The sequence below is a fragment of the Ischnura elegans genome, chromosome 1 (assembly GCF_921293095.1).
Source record: "Ischnura elegans chromosome 1, ioIscEleg1.1, whole genome shotgun sequence".
In the NCBI taxonomy this organism is placed as follows: domain Eukaryota; kingdom Metazoa; phylum Arthropoda; class Insecta; order Odonata; family Coenagrionidae; genus Ischnura; species Ischnura elegans.
Window position 1 is genome coordinate 91,035,879 of NC_060246.1, and position 19,431 is coordinate 91,055,309.

General features: G+C 38.8%; 1 protein-coding gene across 2 annotated transcripts in view; it reads right to left on the minus strand.

The window, feature by feature from the left end:
• The window catches only part of LOC124165754 (transmembrane protein 114), a 136,830-nt gene that overhangs the window by 101,417 nt on the left and 15,982 nt on the right, over positions 1 to 19,431 (minus strand). For both annotated transcript variants that reach the window (XM_046543252.1, XM_046543246.1), the window contains exon 2: positions 15,806 to 15,926. In XM_046543252.1, coding sequence (XP_046399208.1) covers positions 15,806 to 15,926 — 121 coding nt within the window. The remainder of the gene's footprint in view (positions 1 to 15,805; positions 15,927 to 19,431) is intronic.

Here is a 19,431-nt window from a genome sequence, read left to right on the forward strand (position 1 = left end):
GTCTTTTCGGATGGAAAAGCAGGAAGTGGGACTTATAACAAGGTGCGCCGGAGAATGTTGATACGGTACACTTTATTTGGTCTGAGAACGCCATTTATTATGAGTAATATATTAGTAAAATCTCATGAACATTTTTTTAGTATTCCACCGATTAAGAAGTAGCTTAGCGGAGAATTACTTCTCTCTGTCCCCCCTCCCAAATTTGACTTCCATTTAACTTCGCAACGAGGCATTTCATTCAAGCGATAAATCCTTTTCTCTGCCTCCCAGTATTACCTAACACACTTCCCTCCAGGTCCTAATCAATGATGAATCTAAAGCCGTAGTTTCCCTAGGTGCGCTAAGTCAGCATTTTCCCCGATATTTCTTTTGAAATAAAGTATCTTACGTATTTTAGAAAGAATAGAAACTCAGAATACTTTTAAACTTGTAGTTGTTATGTAAATAATGTTAGAGGTATTACAGTATGCTCCTACAAAATCCGTGTGAAATAAATTTTAACCTCATGTTTTAGAATGGCAATAAGTTTTTGTAACGAGCACCATTGAAGTATGCCTTAGCGTATATTATCACCGAATTGGCGCCATGAACGTAATTTTGGACAATATAATTGAAAGTTAACGTCGGAAAACAGAATGACCATCCACGATTTTCCGCCAATTCTGATCGCCGAATCGTTTTCGTGGCCGACCGAGTTCAGGACGACATAATCGTGAGAACCCTCTTGCGTTTTGGTGTTTCGAAAAAGGTTGCAGCGCCCCATTTTATAAAATATACATATTTCCATAGGGACTCTGATGGGATGAAAACTTTCGGATGAGAGCAGATTTAGACGTTCGCAATCCCTTGGGTTGTTGCCCTTCACCGTTCCCTCGAAACCACTCATTATCCCTTCTCTCCTTCATCCTCCTCATCTCAAAAGTCAAGCCTTCCACCGGCAACGTAAAAAATGCTACAATGCGCTCCGCGATGGTGCCTCCTCCGAGGGCCGGAACTCGAACTGCCAGGGGGGAATGATCAGTTACCGCCCCCTTACCATGATACCCCTCTCTTCCTCCTCCACCACTACAATATATTACCTACGTAAGCTATTTTTTGAGATGCGGTGGTCAGAATTACACTCCATATGTTTGCTATTAAGAAGCTTTATTAATGTTATTGTTCCATCATTCATAAATTAATAATTATTGTTAAATAATTTAACTAGAAAAATTGTATCACTGTTTTCAAAAAACTTTTCAAATTTTGTCGCTCCCTGAAATCTGTCGCCCGGGGCGTGGGTCCTCTCTGTTAATTTCGCAACGCAAACAGAAATCGAATAGAGAGAAAAATGTTCGCACTATATATTCTATCGTCATAGACAAGATTTGCAGACTTTCTGGTCTATTCATTCCAACATAAAGAATTTGGCACTCGTGGATACTATTTTTGATTGTCTCCAGTGAAAATGGGATCGTAAATGTCACTGTTAACTACTGGTATCCCCGGAACCACAGTACTTGCAGTTCCGGGCCTGCCTCACTCTGTACTCCCATTGCTATTCCCCGCGCTTCATCTTCTCGCACGCCCTCAGTGAATTCCAGCGTATGGGTTAGAATGGCGATGAGTCGCCCCCGGCGTCCGTGCTCGTAATCTGTTCATTCCGGGTTCGCTTCTCGCCCCAAGGGGCAGAAAAAAGGTGGGATTGGAGACGGACGTCGTTCCTATTCTTTGATGGGAATTAGCGAGGCATCAACTATCCGCGGTCGTTCAAGGAATCGTCCCATCTTTCCGCATTCCTACGTATATCTTCCTCGTAGATTTATACCACAAATTGATGGAATGCCAGAGTGTAACATCGGTGGTATATGGAATTAGTTGCGGAGATGTCTTAAAGCGTAAAAATTGGTATAGCTCCGTCCACTACTTATCGCGCAAAGGAGAGGATTACATGTGTATTTACGCGTACAATTAAAACTAAACAAGAGATAGCTTTACGTTTTGTTTTTAGTTACACTAAGTTTTCCGCAGTCTTTCTATACACATTTTAATTTTTCGAGGCATTTTTTTCAATGTGGAGCATAGCATAATCATATGCATTAGGAACACACCTAAGGTCTTAGGATTTTCTGGCTGATTCGCAGACCGCTGGTTATGCACTTTGTACAGACTCATTAACCTTCATCAAATCTTAAGAGGCATTCAGATGATTTTTGTGGTGTTTTATGGAAATTTCTGTACGCGAACACATAAATCGAATAGGGAGAGAGAGGAAAGGGTTCGCACTTGGATTCCTTGGTCATAAACCAGATTTGAAGACTTTCTGGTCAAGTTATTCCAACATAAAGAATTCGGTACTGGTGAATACTTTTTTAGGCTGTCCCTGATGAAAATGGGATCGCTTATGCCACTGGTAACGTCGGATGCGTAAAATAGAAAATAATAATAATGAAGAGAAAATAACGAGAGATTTGTAAGAAAGAAAGGAAAATAATTTCGAATATGAAAATCACGTGAAAACGAAATATTTTACCATCACAGGGATGAAGGTGGGAATGCAATATGTCAATATGAGACTTGAAGGCTGATGACGGTGATCCAAGACACGAATCCGTGATTGCGTGAGCAGAAATCTTTTAATGCAAGGTACGTGCTTAAGTGCATGGAAATCGTCGCGGGAGTCGCTCGGAAATCATAATCACATTCTATTAAAAGGAAGAGACGCTGCTGAGTGTTTATCTTGAGGCGAAATGCATGGTGAGCTAAGGAAACGAAGTATGAGCGCAGCGCCCATCTGATTAGCGGTTAAACTTTCAGGCGGACCTCAAGGTCGTGGGGTCGAGTCCCGCCAAGGCTACGTGCTTTATGCGGTCATCCGATGATTTATGGTCGGAAATGGTCGGGATAAAAAAATATGATGTCCCAGCACAAGAAGTTTCGCTTTTATTTAGGCTGTGAAGATTGCGATACCCAAGCATCATTTTGTGAATCTTATGATCAATTTTTATTCCTGAGACTGAAGTAACCAGACATAAAAATATATTCTTACGTACACTTCCTGAGGAGTTGTATAAAAGATGTGATGATGGAATGATAACTCAGTTATTCACTGCATGGAATTTAGTTATTGGGTAGAATCAGTATGAAAAGGGAGAGAAAAATTGATTAATCATAACCGGAGGCATGGATAATTTATACCTTATTTACCCCCACTGCTATTCCTGATCTCGAATAAATTTGCCAAATTTGCTCAACGTTTCAATGTCTTTTGTTACCATCTACCTTGTAAATAGCGCTTCCAAATACATTCAAACGATCGATGACATGAGCCATAGATTATTCACGTTAACGTGTTTCCCTTTTTTCTATTTAGGCGTGGTGATAGTAACGTAATTCTATTTTCTTGAGCCCTAGTAGAGGACTTCCATACACTTTGGTAAGCACAATCAGAGGATAGAGAGTATTTTACTTGGTGGAAGATTTGATGAATATCAGCCACGGCGAGTAGGAATTTGGGAAGCAGAAAGTGCAAATTTTTTTCTAAGGGGAAGATTCTTTTCGTTGCTGGGTGTAACAACCTCATTTTTCGCTATTAATAAGTACTCAGCCGAGCCATTGAAGAATAATTACGCCTTTAACGGTGAGCTTGGTTGGCTATTATTCTGAATACTTCATTCAGGTATTTCATGGCCATAATGCGAAGTTAGTGATCATGGTAGCCGTAGGTGGACCTTTAAACCTTTCATTATTTTTCAGTAAGGAAAATCTGGAAACCCTTGGTACACCCAAAAATAGCTCTGTACCGTGTAATTACTTGATGATTTGATCCCATCTCTACTTTTTTCCCTCGATCATTAGTACGAGTCGCCACTTATTTCTCTCAGCTGTTGCATGTTTATGAGTACATCCATCATGTAGTACGAGGCAATCAAGTGAACATGTTGGCCATGAAAAAAAACGTGCGGAGGCTTCGTTGAGAGGACGAGGATGATTTGACGAACGATCTGGTGATGTAAACGGAAGAATGTGGGCACGGTTGATACACCATAGAACTCATGACTGTAATATTCAGTGAAAAGTATTTTTTTAGTGAGATGATATATATTCTAAATTATGATAAAATATCAGTTAAGGTCAGTGAAGTTTTGGATCTAGCACTTGAGTTTATTCACTCTTTTTCGTATCGACTGTTTTAATGGAGGAAGTACGTGAAATGGTGCCCGAATGAAATCGGACCGAATCATTGCCTCCCCTTTTCAAAAACTCCAGTTGGAATACTAATATAGATATAATTATCATTATTTTAAATTAAATAATTTGACCTATTCATAAAGTGCATCGAACATATTGTAGACTTATAATTTGATTTTTAAATAGAGAAATCACGAAAGTTTCTGTAACCTCTCTGAAATCATTAATAATGCAAATCTTTCTCAATTATCTTGCAGCTCTGGATGAAGGAAATAATAAGAGAAATTAAATGTAGTTGCTTGCGGGATCTTTGTTTTCGAGTCCCATCAATGCATAATTATTTTACTGCTTATTCCTCATTGATAATGAACTATTCAATCACAGATATCCAAATTGATTTCTTTCATCATTTGCATGCTTATGAGTACATCCATCATGTAGTATGAGACAATCTAGTGAACTGCTGGCCATAAATAAACGAAATTGAGACGAGGATGATGAGGAGATGAACGATCTGATGACATTAATGGAAGACAATTGCGATGGTGGTAACGCCATTAAACTCCTTATTTAAATATTCAGAGAAAAACAATTCTTATCAGTGTGATTAAATTATCTAATTATGATAAATTATCACGTAATATCAGAGAATCAAGTATTTGCGTTTATTTCAGGTATTAGTAATCTCGGATCGGCCTTTTTTTGGTGAACTATTTTAATGGGAGTGGTATGATAAATTCTGGATACATGAAATCGGAAAGTTGCAATTGTTGTAACGAATTCTATTCTTCATCTCAACATGCCACCTTCGTAGAAGTAGAGTTCCTTTCGTTTTCGTCCACTATCAAGGCTTTCAATCCTCATCCTTTCATATTTCAATGAACGCTAAAGCAGTTTTCTTTCCGCAAAAACCTCTGAGGAAGGCACAACATTCTCGCCATATCCAGCCAATATTAATGGTTCACTGAAAATAGGATATACCGCGAATCGAGAATTAAACTTCACATGAAACACTCTTTCATCTCCCTCGCCCTTCACCGGATTTTACGTGGAGGTTACGGTGGTTTAAGGTGGGGAGAATGCGCGTGCAACACAATTCGATTGGAAAAAAAAAGAACCGTTCAAATTCTGGAAAAAACGAAGGGAAGGAATAATATTACTCACTTCACTTCATTGATTGACTCGGAATTGTTTTTTTTTTCGTGCTAGCTTTCATCGCCCCTTTCCCTTATCCTGCCCCAGGCAACTTACGACTAGCTTGCCTCCGCTGCTGCACACTTCTCCATGGCGATAAAGTGAGAATAAAACTGCTTCTGCAGAACCACGGAGGAGAAGTCGAGTGGGCGGCGATATCCCACTCAGTGCTCCCTGCATTGTGACCATTATCGCAGTCGTGAGCGGAAAGTGTATGTCCGATGCATCGCGAAATGTATTCCTGATTCAAATGTATAAATGAACTAGCCATATCCCTGAGAAAACAAGAACCCGTAAAAAATTGTCTTAACCTAGATCACGTGGTGGTTATGTGTAGCTAACTATGACGATACCTGAGGGTATTGTCAATGATGCATCTCGAAAAGCTGTATTGGCAGACGAAGTACAAAGAAAGTGCTTCAAGAAGACCTCAAATACTTTCAAAAATTCTCTTTTCTTTATTATATAAAACTAAAAATGTCATTCGTCCCTTTGCGGTCATGTACTCTACTATTATAAACCTCCCAGCTTTTTTATAAGTCAATTGGATTCGTATTAAGTAATAGAAGAGGCAGACTAAGGATCTGTGAATGTCATGAGAGAATTAGTGTGTCTACCTAAAACTTGGGCACGTTTCCCTGATGATGTTAATGATTTGATTTTTCTAAGGTTTTCCTTTTCTAAGAAGCTAGCAGAGGAAAAAAAAAGAATCGTGTAAAATGAGCGATAGTGAATTTTATTCATGAAGAGAATTTTTATAGCGTTTGTTTTCATGCTGCTCATCCCGATTGGTAAAGTTTATTTCCTATAAATTTAATACTCACGAAAAAGGGATAACATCAGGAGACTAACAAAATATATGCATAAGTATTTATTTTGTTAACTGTTGCCATTCCCCATTATAATACAGATGTTGGGGTTTCAACGTTGGTCTCGCCTTTGGTTTACTGCGCAGTTATCACACGCACTCTCTCGTTTACTCCCTCAGAGATCCATACCAGTAGAGATGTATACACATGGGCTGGTTGCTGTGCTAATGACCGGATCTGCGCCCCATAAAGATGGTATTGAATGGGAAAATTGGGAGAAAGAATAGCTAATTCAGAAAGTTGTAATATCGTTGCATGTCCCGCCAATATATGGGAGGTAAGATGAATGTTTTGCCCACAATGTTAATTCATGGAATTTTCAAGGTTCCCTGTTTAGTCTAGACTATCCCCCTACTGAACAGTCATAACATTACTAATTAATATAAAAACAAGAAGTATTGTAAAAGAATAGAACTGATATTCAATGAATTTGTGGTGACTTCTCAAGGCTACAGATACCTTCGTCGTCTTCAAAATATTGTTTTCTTAGAAAAAATAAGTCTGAGTTACTTAAGAAGAAATTAGCGACTGAGTGCCTCAAACTTAGGGAAAGTGCTGCTGAGGGTAAGGATCGTGTGGGTTCGGTGATTCTTTTAATAGAGTCTATCTTCTTGCGAGGCACTTGTCTTAAGCGTGGCACATCTGTAAGTGATTTTAATTGTAAGTGAGTGTAAGGGAGCACAGATTCGCGTCGGGACCCAAGCAGTTGTGAGATGGGAAAGCGTAGTGATCGGTCACGTTGGTGGGTACGATGCAGGAGGAAACGGAGCGTACGAAAGTATGGCGAGGGGAGGGAGAGGAAGGGGGTAAACCTTGAAATTTCCAACACACACCGCTGCTGGCTGGTCACTCCCAGGCTCACTGCCCACTCCCTCTCGCGCCACCCGAGGTCACCCACTGTGCTCGCCAAATCCATTCTCTCTTGCAAGAGAACACATGTGTTTCGCATTCCCCCAATGGCCGTGCCACCCACAGCCCTCCACCGAGTATTCCATTCTTTTACTCTTCCCCTTGAAATCCCCGCTTTTTTTATCTCCATTATTGAGGACCGGGTGAAATTCAATTTTTTGCGCTTCATATGAATGGATTCTTCGCATTCTGCAACTCATGGTGCGGGTAAATACCTGATTAAAGGATATTTTCAATGATATTTCACACAAAGCTGTATTGATAGATGAATAATAAATAAAGTACTCTAGGGAGACCTTAAATACTTTCAAAAAGTATTTTTTCTTTATTGAATAAAACTAACAATGTCATTATTTAAAGGAAAAACGTCCCTTCCCACTCAGACAGCCTGCTTTTATTTGCCTCCCACCTTTTTTATTAGTCAGTTGAGTTATCGCTGTTAGAAGAGGCGGAAGGAATGGAAAACTATAGGCATCCATGAATGTTATGCGAGAATTTTTGTTCTTGCCAAAAACTTCGGCACGTTTCCATGGCGATATTAAGCATTTCACTTTGCTTAGCTTTGCTATCCAAAGAAGCCAGCGAAGGAAAAAAACGAATCACGTAAAATAAACGATGTTGAATTTCATTCATGAAGAATATTTTTCCTTTTTTCAAATTGGGAAAAACGTCCTACGGTCGTGTGCCATTGTTATATAAAATAAAAATAGCCGGTATCAGAGAATGTAAGGTGATTATCTTGATTTAAAATGCCTGGGTATTTACACCGCAATCTAAGGAGCGTTCAATGTTTATTTGTCCCTTTAAAATCTTCGCCCAATGCTCCCCACCCTTCAGGCACCACCTCTCCTAGCCTCTCGGAGATCACGACTCGCGAAATAAAAGGAACGATCGCAGCTGCGCGCGGGATGCTTTCTAAAGCGTCTGAAGGAGGAGGAGAGCAAGGGAGGGAAATAGGATCGGGGGAATATTCTCACGACAGAGGCGCTCGTCCTCTGCGGTCCTTTCGTCATGCGCTCTTCTTCGTTGAAGGGCACTCACTCAATCTTCCCTCGCGCTGAATCGGAGAGAGTGGCACTTCTCTGTGTGATCTGCGGGTGAATTCCCTCCACCGTGCGAAAGGATCACGAGCCAAAATTTCGCTCTTAACAATACAGCCTGCTTTCTTCCCTGAGCACTTACTTACTGTTCGTGAAATACCTCTAATTCCTGTGGATTGAACAAAATTATTTTTCCTGATGACTTCCCTCACACATTCCCGATTATTCTAACACATTGCAATGATAGCAATAACATGTGGTCGGAGACAAAAATTGTTTTAAATATAACTTTGCATGATAATATTAAAAAATGTTGTTTGATGGCTATTTAAATCTGTTTACGAAAGTTGTTTGCGTTTTACGTATAGTTTACTGTACGTATGTACCTTCAATATACGATAGTAAAACTGTGATCAAGGCTTTTTCGTTTAATTTTAAAATGAGAAATATTAAGTCATTTAGAGGCACGAAAGTTAACTTCTAAATGTACCGCATAGATTCATTAACGTCTAGCTCCCCAACTTCTCCTGGCATATGCACATTGATGCGGCTTGAGTAATGGTAGGTAGACGTAAATGCAATAAAATGAATTAGAGAAAACTAATAAATAGTGTTAATGCATATATTGTCAGCACAATTTCTGAGAATTGTTTGCTCTTAGCCGACTAGAAAATATTTTTCCTATGAAAGAGGAAAAACTAGAGGCTAGCCACGTTGCTCAAGGAAAAAGCAAATCTGAGTGTGTTTGTGTGTACGTATGTAGATTTGTGCCAGTATTTCCTAGAAAATGCTCTCAAACAGTTGGTGGAAGAAAATTTAATTCTTCATCTGCTCCAGCTGCGGGCGTTTAAGACACATTAAATTCCTCTAACTCCCAGCATTTTCATTATTTACTATAACAAAGGACATTTAGTAGAGAAATCGCCGTATTTTTCAGGGAAATCCACGATATTTCAAGAGAAGCTTTCCGGGTTAAAATATGGGTTTACAGAATTATTTACAATTGGAAAGTGAGAGGCCAAAAGAATGGTGACAAAGTTCTGAGGCAACGTTAAATAATGTTTTAAGAAGAAAAAATCATAATAAGTCTTGATATCTCAGTTACAAATTGCAGATCCATTACATTGAAACGTATGACCATAAATAAAATCTGTCGGTGCATATTTTTTTTACAAAGTTATTCATTGGGAATCTTTTCTTACGCGGGTCCAAGTGTTTTCTTACGCGGCTCCAAGACGGTCACGAATTTTATTGGAGCAACGCCCAGCATATTCGCACGCATTGCGAAAGAATGCCGGCTGTCATTTCGTAGCCATAAACCTCGGCATTTTAGAGATTATCACTTCATCGGGAGAACAAGAGAGAAATATTTCGGGGATGGAATGCTGTTCGAATGATGTCAGCGTAATTGTGGGTATGTGTGCATGTATGTGTGGGCATGTGTTTTCCAAATTGTAAGATTTACACGCTGCTCGTTGACTTAAAAGCAGCACCAACAATATCAATCAAATACGGACTCTTTCAACTCATCAACCATCCCTCCTTGGGTACTCTCGTAAGAGTTCAGATAACATTTATTTCATCAATCGTATTTATGTTTTGTAGCCCTTCTTTTTATTTTGAAGTGATTCACTTATTGCCAAAGCGAAAGCGAAGAGCACTTTAAATTTGAAAACAGTAAGTGAATCGTAATTAATAAGCCTCTGTTCGGTAAACGCAGGTGTCCATAACGTCTTTAAACGGCGTCGCAGCTGTCAAAGATGTAAATGTACATTACATTATACAATTTAATGTAGCCTTCTAATGGAAATTTTTAGCGCGTGAAGTATTCAAGTCTACATTTCCTTATAAATTAGTACTACTAAATTCAGAATAATCACATGATCAGCACTGTGATAAAAATGTCCCTCAGTCTATTCAAAATAAAGCCACATTCACATTACGATTCTAAAAACACAATCGGTACATTATTTCAAAGACGGATACATTTCTCACTAGTTTATCCAATGAATTAGTTAATATCTCTAAACTGCTGGGGCTTTGAAATTATTAAAAACCTACGCAAACTATCTATCATGTAAAATTCGACGAGATCAGGCGTGCAACACTAGAAACTGTTCTAAAAGTTATAAATGCTGGTAATTGTTATTTTTCATAGGAAGGAAAGTAAGGATATATAGCGGCATCTCTCGTCGCTTGATGTCGGAGAGTTGCCGGGTGCTATTCTTGTAGCTCTATTTTTCAAGGTTAAAACCTGTTCTCTTTACGAGCCTTCCAAAAACCATGACTTCAGGTCGTACAGGATGATGAGTTGCCACAAATATTCCGGTAGAATGATTAAATTGGTGACCTTGTATTTTAATCGAAGACTGCTAATGGATGCGGCTCTGCCCTTAATAATCACTCTCCAAATATGAACGAATAAAACAAAAATAATTCACATTTTTATCTTTATAGCCAGATTTACATCAATTTCTCAACGAAGTCAAGAATGTCACAAGGCAACCAAATAGTGGTTAACGGTTAGAAACGACACGAAATGCCTCATCATTTCATACAGAGTCACGAATTTATTGCCCCTCTAAATTTGTAGGCAGTTTTTATATCTAACGAAAAGTGTTTTCAGAGGCGATCCTTTGTCAGCCTTTTTTTTGTTTTCGGTCTCACCTCTGGTCATAACGTGGTCCCATTCCAGTTGAAATACGTTGATGGGGTAAGTTGAATCCACGGGTGGCGAAATGGGCGGGACCAAGAATCGAAAGCGGGCCGATGTAAATACGCTCAAGGATATATGTTTGTCATTTGTTTACTTCGTTCCTCCCGAGGAGCTCAAGTGAGATTGCTGTAGAGAAATCAATTGTGGTTCCCCAGAAAGCCTTTATTTTATACATGATTTAGCTTCAAACCCACGCATAACCAAGCAAAATGTTTTGTTGCAATACCGAGGCGCCAGCTAGGACAGCTTACAAGTGGGGGACTAGCCCCACCCAAAAACGATTTTCAGAAAGAACAGAAATACCTTGCATCAAAATAAAAATTTTCTCGACCAGTATTCGTGATTTCCACGCAAGAATTTGCCGCGTGCACGTTTTTGAAATCCGAGGGCCTGCGCTATATATTGTCTTTAGAATTGATTTACGACATATGGATAACCCAGGAATGAAAGCAGGCTTACTTAGTCTTCTCAACTAAATTATGGGAAAAAATAGTCCGTATTACAAATATTTCTCTCTGTGGAAGTTAATACATGTCATACTTTAGCATCCTAAAGAGCAGTTACAATACAACCACTTCGAGGAGACAGTTCTGTGTATCTGTTGCGTCCGAATGCCTCCCACTGCTTTTTAAACAGGTACAACAAAAAGAAAAATTTGCGGACGGCAATCTTAGATTCAGTATCCTACCGGGACGATGAGGATGGAAAGTCACTCGCGCGGAAGGAAGGATTGACGTGTAAAATTTTGGTGGCCTCTAGCTATTCTATCCATAGTTCCTCTGTTCAGTGTTCACGCGTCACACGACCATTGGCTGACTTTTAGGATATGTGGAATTTTAAATCGAGGCATGAATAATCATGCGCAAGTGGAACCTTTTGAAATTACCGTTGCAATTTCATTTAACTCGGGTTGGCTTCGAAAGGCTGGTAAAAGTTTTCTTTCTTTCGCGAAAGGAGATTTTTTTCCAATTTTTTTTTTAATATTCCTTAAATTTCTCCTCGAATCCTCATAATCGTGGGACACATTTAGCGCAGCACATATTTTCTAAAAACAAGAGCTAAGGACGCAACGCACTCTTCGAAAAAAATTGGACGGATTAAAGCTTAGATCCTTTTTAAAAGACACGGCATTTATTGTGTCCTTGAATCATTCGCTCTACTGAATTGGTAGGAGTCTAGAGATATTTAAACATCGTTTACGGAACGGAGTACGATAAAATTGAGAAACATGAAATCAATGGAATTTGCTTTAACTTAGAGAAAATCCATGTTGAAATGAAAAATAAACAACCTTGTACCAATAAAAATTTCCAGTGAAAAGTTACTAAGGTTGTTTATTTTTCATTTGAAAAACATACTTATTGCTTTTTGAGATATTTTATCACACGCTGTCAATATGAGGAGTACGAAGAAAAATACGAAATTCGAAGAACTTTAAATTAAGGTGCCGCAGAACTGTTGCGAGCAAGTTCATTGGATTTGTCTTTCGAGAGCTTTGACTCTCTTCATGTGCATTTTGAACAATATTCTAACTTGAATTTTTTTAAATCCCATGCAAAGTGACTCCGATTACCCTTGTAAAGGTTAATTTCTTGTATATTTTGGGGCGAGTTTGGTGTTTTAAATTCTCTAAATCACGCGCGTTGGCGATGCTCGCCTTATCGTTGTGAAATTTGCCTTTATTTGAAAGAACTATTTGAGAGGATTCATGCCCTGTAGGCTATTTCAGTACCACATTTCTCATTATTTTCTACTCCATCCGCACGCTAAAATTACTTTGAAACTATTTATTCAACTCATATTGTGGTGTTATTTTTTATAAGGCTGTACAAAGAGACTTAAAAATCGATGAGTATCGGACGATGAGACTATTTGTTTGCCACATTCTAGCAGTAACATTTACCCTGCCTTTAAGGGAGAGTCGATGATGCCATTTCTTGCATTATTTGATGACCGAGGAGATAATACTCCGGGTATTAGTCAGTAATTACACCCACTCGAGGAAGTGGAGCCGAGGAATTTCTGTGGATAAGGCGTGAAGATTACGTAATTTTTGAGGGTCAAAATACCACTACCTGTATGCTATACGAATAGAGCCCTAGGAACGCTGCCGAGCAAAGGGCGACCTGGTCCAATCGGCCGATCTTGAGGAATAGCGAATCGCGCCTGCGTTTTTAGATGTGAAATCAAATCCAAGAATTCCAATCCGTAAAATATCGTGCCTGCGTGGCTTACAGAGGCGTTTAGGACACGCCCTCCTGCCCGCTGTCTGCACTTCAATAGCAAGAGTGTCCGCTATGCGCCGGCCGGAATGTTGGCTGCGAGGACCAATATATGAAATGAAATAAAAAAGATTTCTTTACGTGACATTCCTCAGTCTTCTTAATTTGCCGAATTTTGGGGTAAAGTCTGTTGAGATAAATCGAATCGCTGAGTGTTCCTCCCATAATAAAAGGGTGAACAAAACCTTGCATTCGTGAATATGGTAAGACTTGAATGGGGTATGAACCCAGATCTCCCAATTACCAGTCTGGTTTTATGATTAGCTAAACCACTAAATTATCTTCCTTTAGAGCAAATTTCAATAGGGAATACGAAAAAATCAACGGTGGGGAAGAATGAAAGTTATCGCTCGTAAACGACGAGCACTGACTTGTATCAAAACACTGCGTCGAACAAATGAATCGATTCACAGGTTGCATTAGTAAATACGTAAAGGGTAATCAATTATTTACATTTTTATTTATGTCAGTTATTTCATCCCATTGTGTGGATAAACTATCTTTGCAAACCTGCGCGTGGCTTCCTATGGCGTTATTTTAGATGCTATAAGCTTTAAAAAATTGAAAGGCTAAACACCTTATATTACGTTCAAAGTAGGTACAATACGAAAAATGACCCATCCATAACGATAACAATACTTACCTATATTTTGCATCGATCAAGACGTAAACTTTTAGAAACCCAGTCATTACACTTTGCTTCGTTAAGAAAATTTGTAAAAAAATTGTATTAAACATTAGACGCTGACGAGGATAGTTATCTCATATGCAAGATTTCAATATAAATAAAAACTCAAAATGTTATTTATGGATATTGTTAAAATTTATGTAGTTAAATTAATTATATCCGACCAAACTGCTGGAAAATATGGCGAGTTTGAATTCGCGAAAAAATTATATTGTGAATATTTGTAGTAGGTAAGACCGTTTTCATGAAAAGCAACAAAAGAAAGTATTAAAATGTAGCGACAGAAAATGTTATAAGCTTTCGACTTCGCAAAAAATGACATTCTACGTCGTGGCTCATGACAATAGGCAAGATTGATTTCATGAAACTCAATAACGGTTCTCTTTCGAGACCGGGGTATAAAAACTTGAACAGAAAAGGTGCTCTCTCTCCAGAGGTTCTCTAGAAAGGAGAGCCTCACACCTTGAGGGAGACATGGGTGGAGCGAGATTAAAGGTGGGGAGCCAGCTTATTAAAAAAAAATCTCATAATCAATTTCATGGCCAAGAGAAAGCACTTCTTAAGGGGACGGCAGTTCATGAGGGAGAAATGCGCGAGCCGCGACAACAATGGAGATTTTTTTCTCGCCACCCTCCGAGACAAATGAAAGAAGAAAAGTCTCTCCTTGGCAGCTGCGATCTCTATGTTTCTCTTCGTTTTTCCCATTCTGGAGCATTTTACGAGCTTTTCACGACGGAGCATTCTCACGGAAGATTGTGAGTTTCAGGATATTTCAATTTCGCGGCGGCTCCGCGCACAGAGTGGGTTTTGTGTTTGTTACAGGCTAGAGGGAAGAAAGGGTTGAGTTTCGCAAAACGCGGAATAAACTCAGATTTTAATTATCTTTGAAACACTAAATTTTCTGAAAAAATGTGCCAACCCGTCTTGGAAGAGGCCTCGATTGGCTTACAGAATAAAACAGAAAATGATTCCGCTTCCAGCACCTTTTGCCCAAACGGGAATAATGGAATAGTGGCATTCCATGGAAACAACTGTAAAAAATATTACTGAGTGATATATTATCTAAGAGATTAAACAATTTAACTACGCGTCAGCCTACTTTCCGTAAATTTTATAATTTATGACCATGGATGTGGTTTAGAAGTACACGTAACTACTGGCAAATAAAGTAGCACGTACAAATTACGTCACTCTTAGCATGGAGATAAAGTTGATACTTTAACATTTGATCATACAATATGCCTTAAGCTTGTGTAGATATTTGGCAGTTTATTTCATTCAGAGAATATGGAAGTTCTATTTTTTTCACGAGTTTTGAAGGAAAAATATTATTTCCACGAGGAAATATATTTTTTCAGTTCACACACATGAAAGTTTTAGGGAAGAGTCCTTGGTAGTTACTTCTCAATCTATTAATGAAGCTACTATTCCCCGAGATTTTAAGGTTTCCAGATCCAGTAGTTCAAGCAAAGAGCGTTCTATACAACTTTTAAAACTTTCCACTGTAGCTAAGACAAAATTTCTTCACAATCTCATTTCTTATTTAGCAGGATATTTTCCCCTAAAAATTGAGTCCACTGAAAATTTTGTTATTACTCACTGCCCCGAATATTTATCAGTTCGGCCCTTATGACCCAGCATACAACTTTGTATTTATCACCCAGAATATCAGCTGGAAATTGCTGAGAAAATTACCGCATATACCATTTTTGCTTATCTTCGAACCAAACTTTTTGATTATCTAACCCCTTTGGCGGAAGAAGGGAAGGCCATTTATCTGTCGTGTTACAAATATATGTGTGATATAGAGAGTGATTTGAACACATGAGTGTACTGCAACACTCATGATAAAATTCACATAGCCATTCGTTTAAATGTTACGGTTGAATACCACAGATTTCCCGAAATGGGATATCTTCATGCATTCAAGTGTTTACCTTTAGCTGGTCTCTCCTTGGGGTAGCAGATTCGGAATAGTCCCTTGGTCCTAGTGAAGTAAATGTACTTGGAATCTATCGAACTCTTCAGAGAATCATGTCCCGAACGCTGAGCATAGGTCTGAAATAAAAAGAGATATAATTAATCACTGACATGAAAGAGAATTTTTTTATAAACTCGAAAGAATTAATGGCTATGGGTTGAAAACACTTTTTGTTGTGGAAAATTCGTATTCAGAAAGTGTTACAAAATCATATTTTTACTCTAAGTCCCACTAAAGGAAGTAATTTGACATGTTTTTTTCATTTGCTATACGTATCAACTTTCACTACACAGCAACTTATGCTCTTAGTTTTTATCCTACCCGTACTATTTTTCATGTGTAAAACGCACAATTTGATCTTCATAGTGGGCATTCACTTCTCACTTGACAGCTTTTCCTATAACGTTCGCATTTTCCAATCACCAGTGGAAAGCTATATTTGATTGTACCAATTATGAAATTACTATTTCGTAGCCACTTCTCTTTGAGATTCGAAGCACAAAATGGCAGATTCCATTTAGTGGAAGGAAATGGAAGTGAATCAATTTTCGTGTGCAGAGCCTATTCCTTGCGTCGCACTTTCCCTCGCTACTTCAACTGTCACAAATCTCACTTCCACATCGGAAGGGAATGCGGAAGGTTTTTCAAATTCCAGACTTCATATTTTACTCTACTTAATTGCAATCCACCGAGAAAAATAGTTATTCCTCGCTGAAACTAGGAAGTAAATGCATTTGAGCAAACAGACATTTGGTTCAACTGGCTTCGGAGAGCGGAAAGCCTGAACAACGTTGATCCAGTGCGCGGCAGGTACTTATCTCCTAAAAATACATACTTTCCTAGTATCAATCGGGTAAGCGTTGTTTTCTATAGAAAAAAGCTTAATTTTTACGCGTTTGCCGATGTCATCACAGAGAGCTTTATAGCCCCATGTTCATTATGTGCTCTTTTAAAATAAATCTGATTGTGAATACAATTGAAAGTGAAATCTGAATGAAAACTTCTTTAAATTTTGATGTTGAAATCATGGTGCCTTTTTTCCGTAGTCATAACGTAGACATAGTCATAGCGTATGTTTCGTTTCCGTAGTCATAACGTATGTTTCGTTAAAAGCTAGGATGTTTTGATTTTAACTGAGCACATTTATTAGTCTTTTTATAGCTGCTTTATTAAATACTCTTTCCGAGGATTACACTTGGTGGGAGGAGGTGTTCCCTTTGTGTGGTGACCATTCTGCACAATTCATCAACAATCAATACGGTCCTAATTTACGAGAGAGTGCCGATTGAAGAATTTGCCTCGGGATCTTTTGTGTATTCCACCCCCTAAATGATCTTTCGTTCACGTTGGAACGGTTCCACTAAATCTCACCCGAAACAACCACTTTTACTCCCTGCTAAATGTTTGGAGAAGAATTTGAACTTCGAAGTGTAATAATAAACGGAAAAGAATAAAATCTTGTCCCCTAAAATTACATCTTAATCATTCGGGGTGGTATGAAATTTTTTCTGCTAGCTTTCGTTGCGTACATGATACATTGTAGGCATTTCATATAAATTTATAAAGCAACTTTGTCACCATAAAGTCCAGTAGTCCTCGTGACCCAAACGCGAAGAAATCTTCAACCGATTCAGGCGTGATATAGTGGAAGTTCGGCATATCGAAATGATAGGAAAATAATAAGACACTCTAATGGCTGTGTTAGCCGAAACGCGTCACGCACATTCAATTATTGTGGAAAAGTGTCACTACCTTTCATTTTAATATGCGAAGAAATCTATCGTACTCCAGGGGTCAGGAGTAATTTTTGTGCTCTGATTCTTCACTCCATGGTATCATCTCGCCTTACACATATATTCTAGACACATAGAAAGTAATAGAGAGGTCCCATATCGATGGTCATAACGTGCATTTTAGGGAGACAGGGCTAGAGGGAAACTTGAGTTCAGTGTTATTAAACCCCATTTTACTCTCCCTGTCTTGCGTGAAATGATAGTGCTTTCCCAAGATCGCATGATTGGAACCCTTGTCGTGAGCACTTTGAGCCACGTACCATATTTTACGACCTTCAGTACTCGACCGGATATACAAATTTAAATAGACCGTGGAACAGAGATGCCAGCGATGCTCTCGAGCATAACATATATGTTTTCTCTCGATCGTGTCCTGATTCGTGAATGCCTTTCCCAATAAATTCGAGGGCAAAATGTGGACAAATATTTGCAGCGCAAGAATTTCGACCCTCTAAACGTCCTCGTAGGTCACAGTTTGTGTTCATCTTCAAAACACCCGCTACATAAACGTGTCTAAATGATTTACAGTATGTAGAGCCAAATATTTGGTGTACCTTCAACTATTGGCATATATTTCTCTAAGAAAACAATAAATAATCCGTTTTTAAAACCATATTTAAATCAAAAATCTGTTTGGTTCAAGATATTCGTAGTAACCATTGGAAAGATTTTTCCCAGGATGATAGTCTATTACGTTCTCGACCTAACGTTTTTAAATTAAAAATCTATAACTCTAATTTCGATACCTTTTTGAATTCGGATACTTATTGTGTAAAACTGAAACTGTTTGAGCACTTTGAATATTCACTGTGTACCCAATGCCAATATTTGATTTTTTTATTTTATTTCTTTAATTTAAGAAACTTCTAAACGTTTTTTTTGTCTATGATGGAACTGTTTATCACGATTTCATATTTTCCGGTAGTTCACCACGTTGATTGTTCTCTGCATGCGATTGTTTCGCTTCGTGGTAGAGTGTAAACAACGCAAGATATCTTTCATTTTTTACTGTGGAACTCTTCGCCAGAACTGATGATATTTGTTACCCGTGAGACTTAAGTCGCCATTAAACTGAGAATCGTTGATCATATACGGTAGAGAATTTTCATGTTCAATGTAGCAAAGAGTCTTCGTCCATCGTTCATTTAAAATGCTGCCGTGGTTTTATTAACGGATCCATCTCCATCGTATCTGCTAACCTTACTAATCCACGTGATAGGGACAACAAAACTAAAATTTTTATTTAAAAGGGAATAGATTTAATTTTAAATTCAATCAGGATCTGAGTATGAACTGGGAAGTAGATGGAAGTCGCTGCACCGTCACGAAGGAGGATTTGCCGAGGTGCGTTTGCAACCGAGAGGCGCAAAGAAGGCCGGCGATCCGAGACGGAAACGTCGACGGCTTGGGTTTTCTTCCTCTCTTCATCTCAGCTGTGATGATCGGCGGGAGGTGTTTCCGAGAGGTTAAGAGAGCGAGACGAAAGTCAAAGGCACGGACGGGCTTTCTAATCGATCGGAGACGACGCGGGAATTGCACGGGGAATCTGCAAAGCCAAGCACCATCCTCCTCCTCAATGGACCTCCGCCATCTGTCGCCCCACCAACACGACGGCCAAATTGCGAGCAGTTCGTTTGTGGCAGAAAGTGCGAGGTGTTCGTCTCATCATCGTTTTCTTTTTTTTTTTTCAAATCATCCCATGCATCAATTTTCCACCCACCTTTCTCCTCTCGACAGATGCATCCCCAATTGGGAGACTCAAATTCGCCCAGAATGCAGCGATGCAACA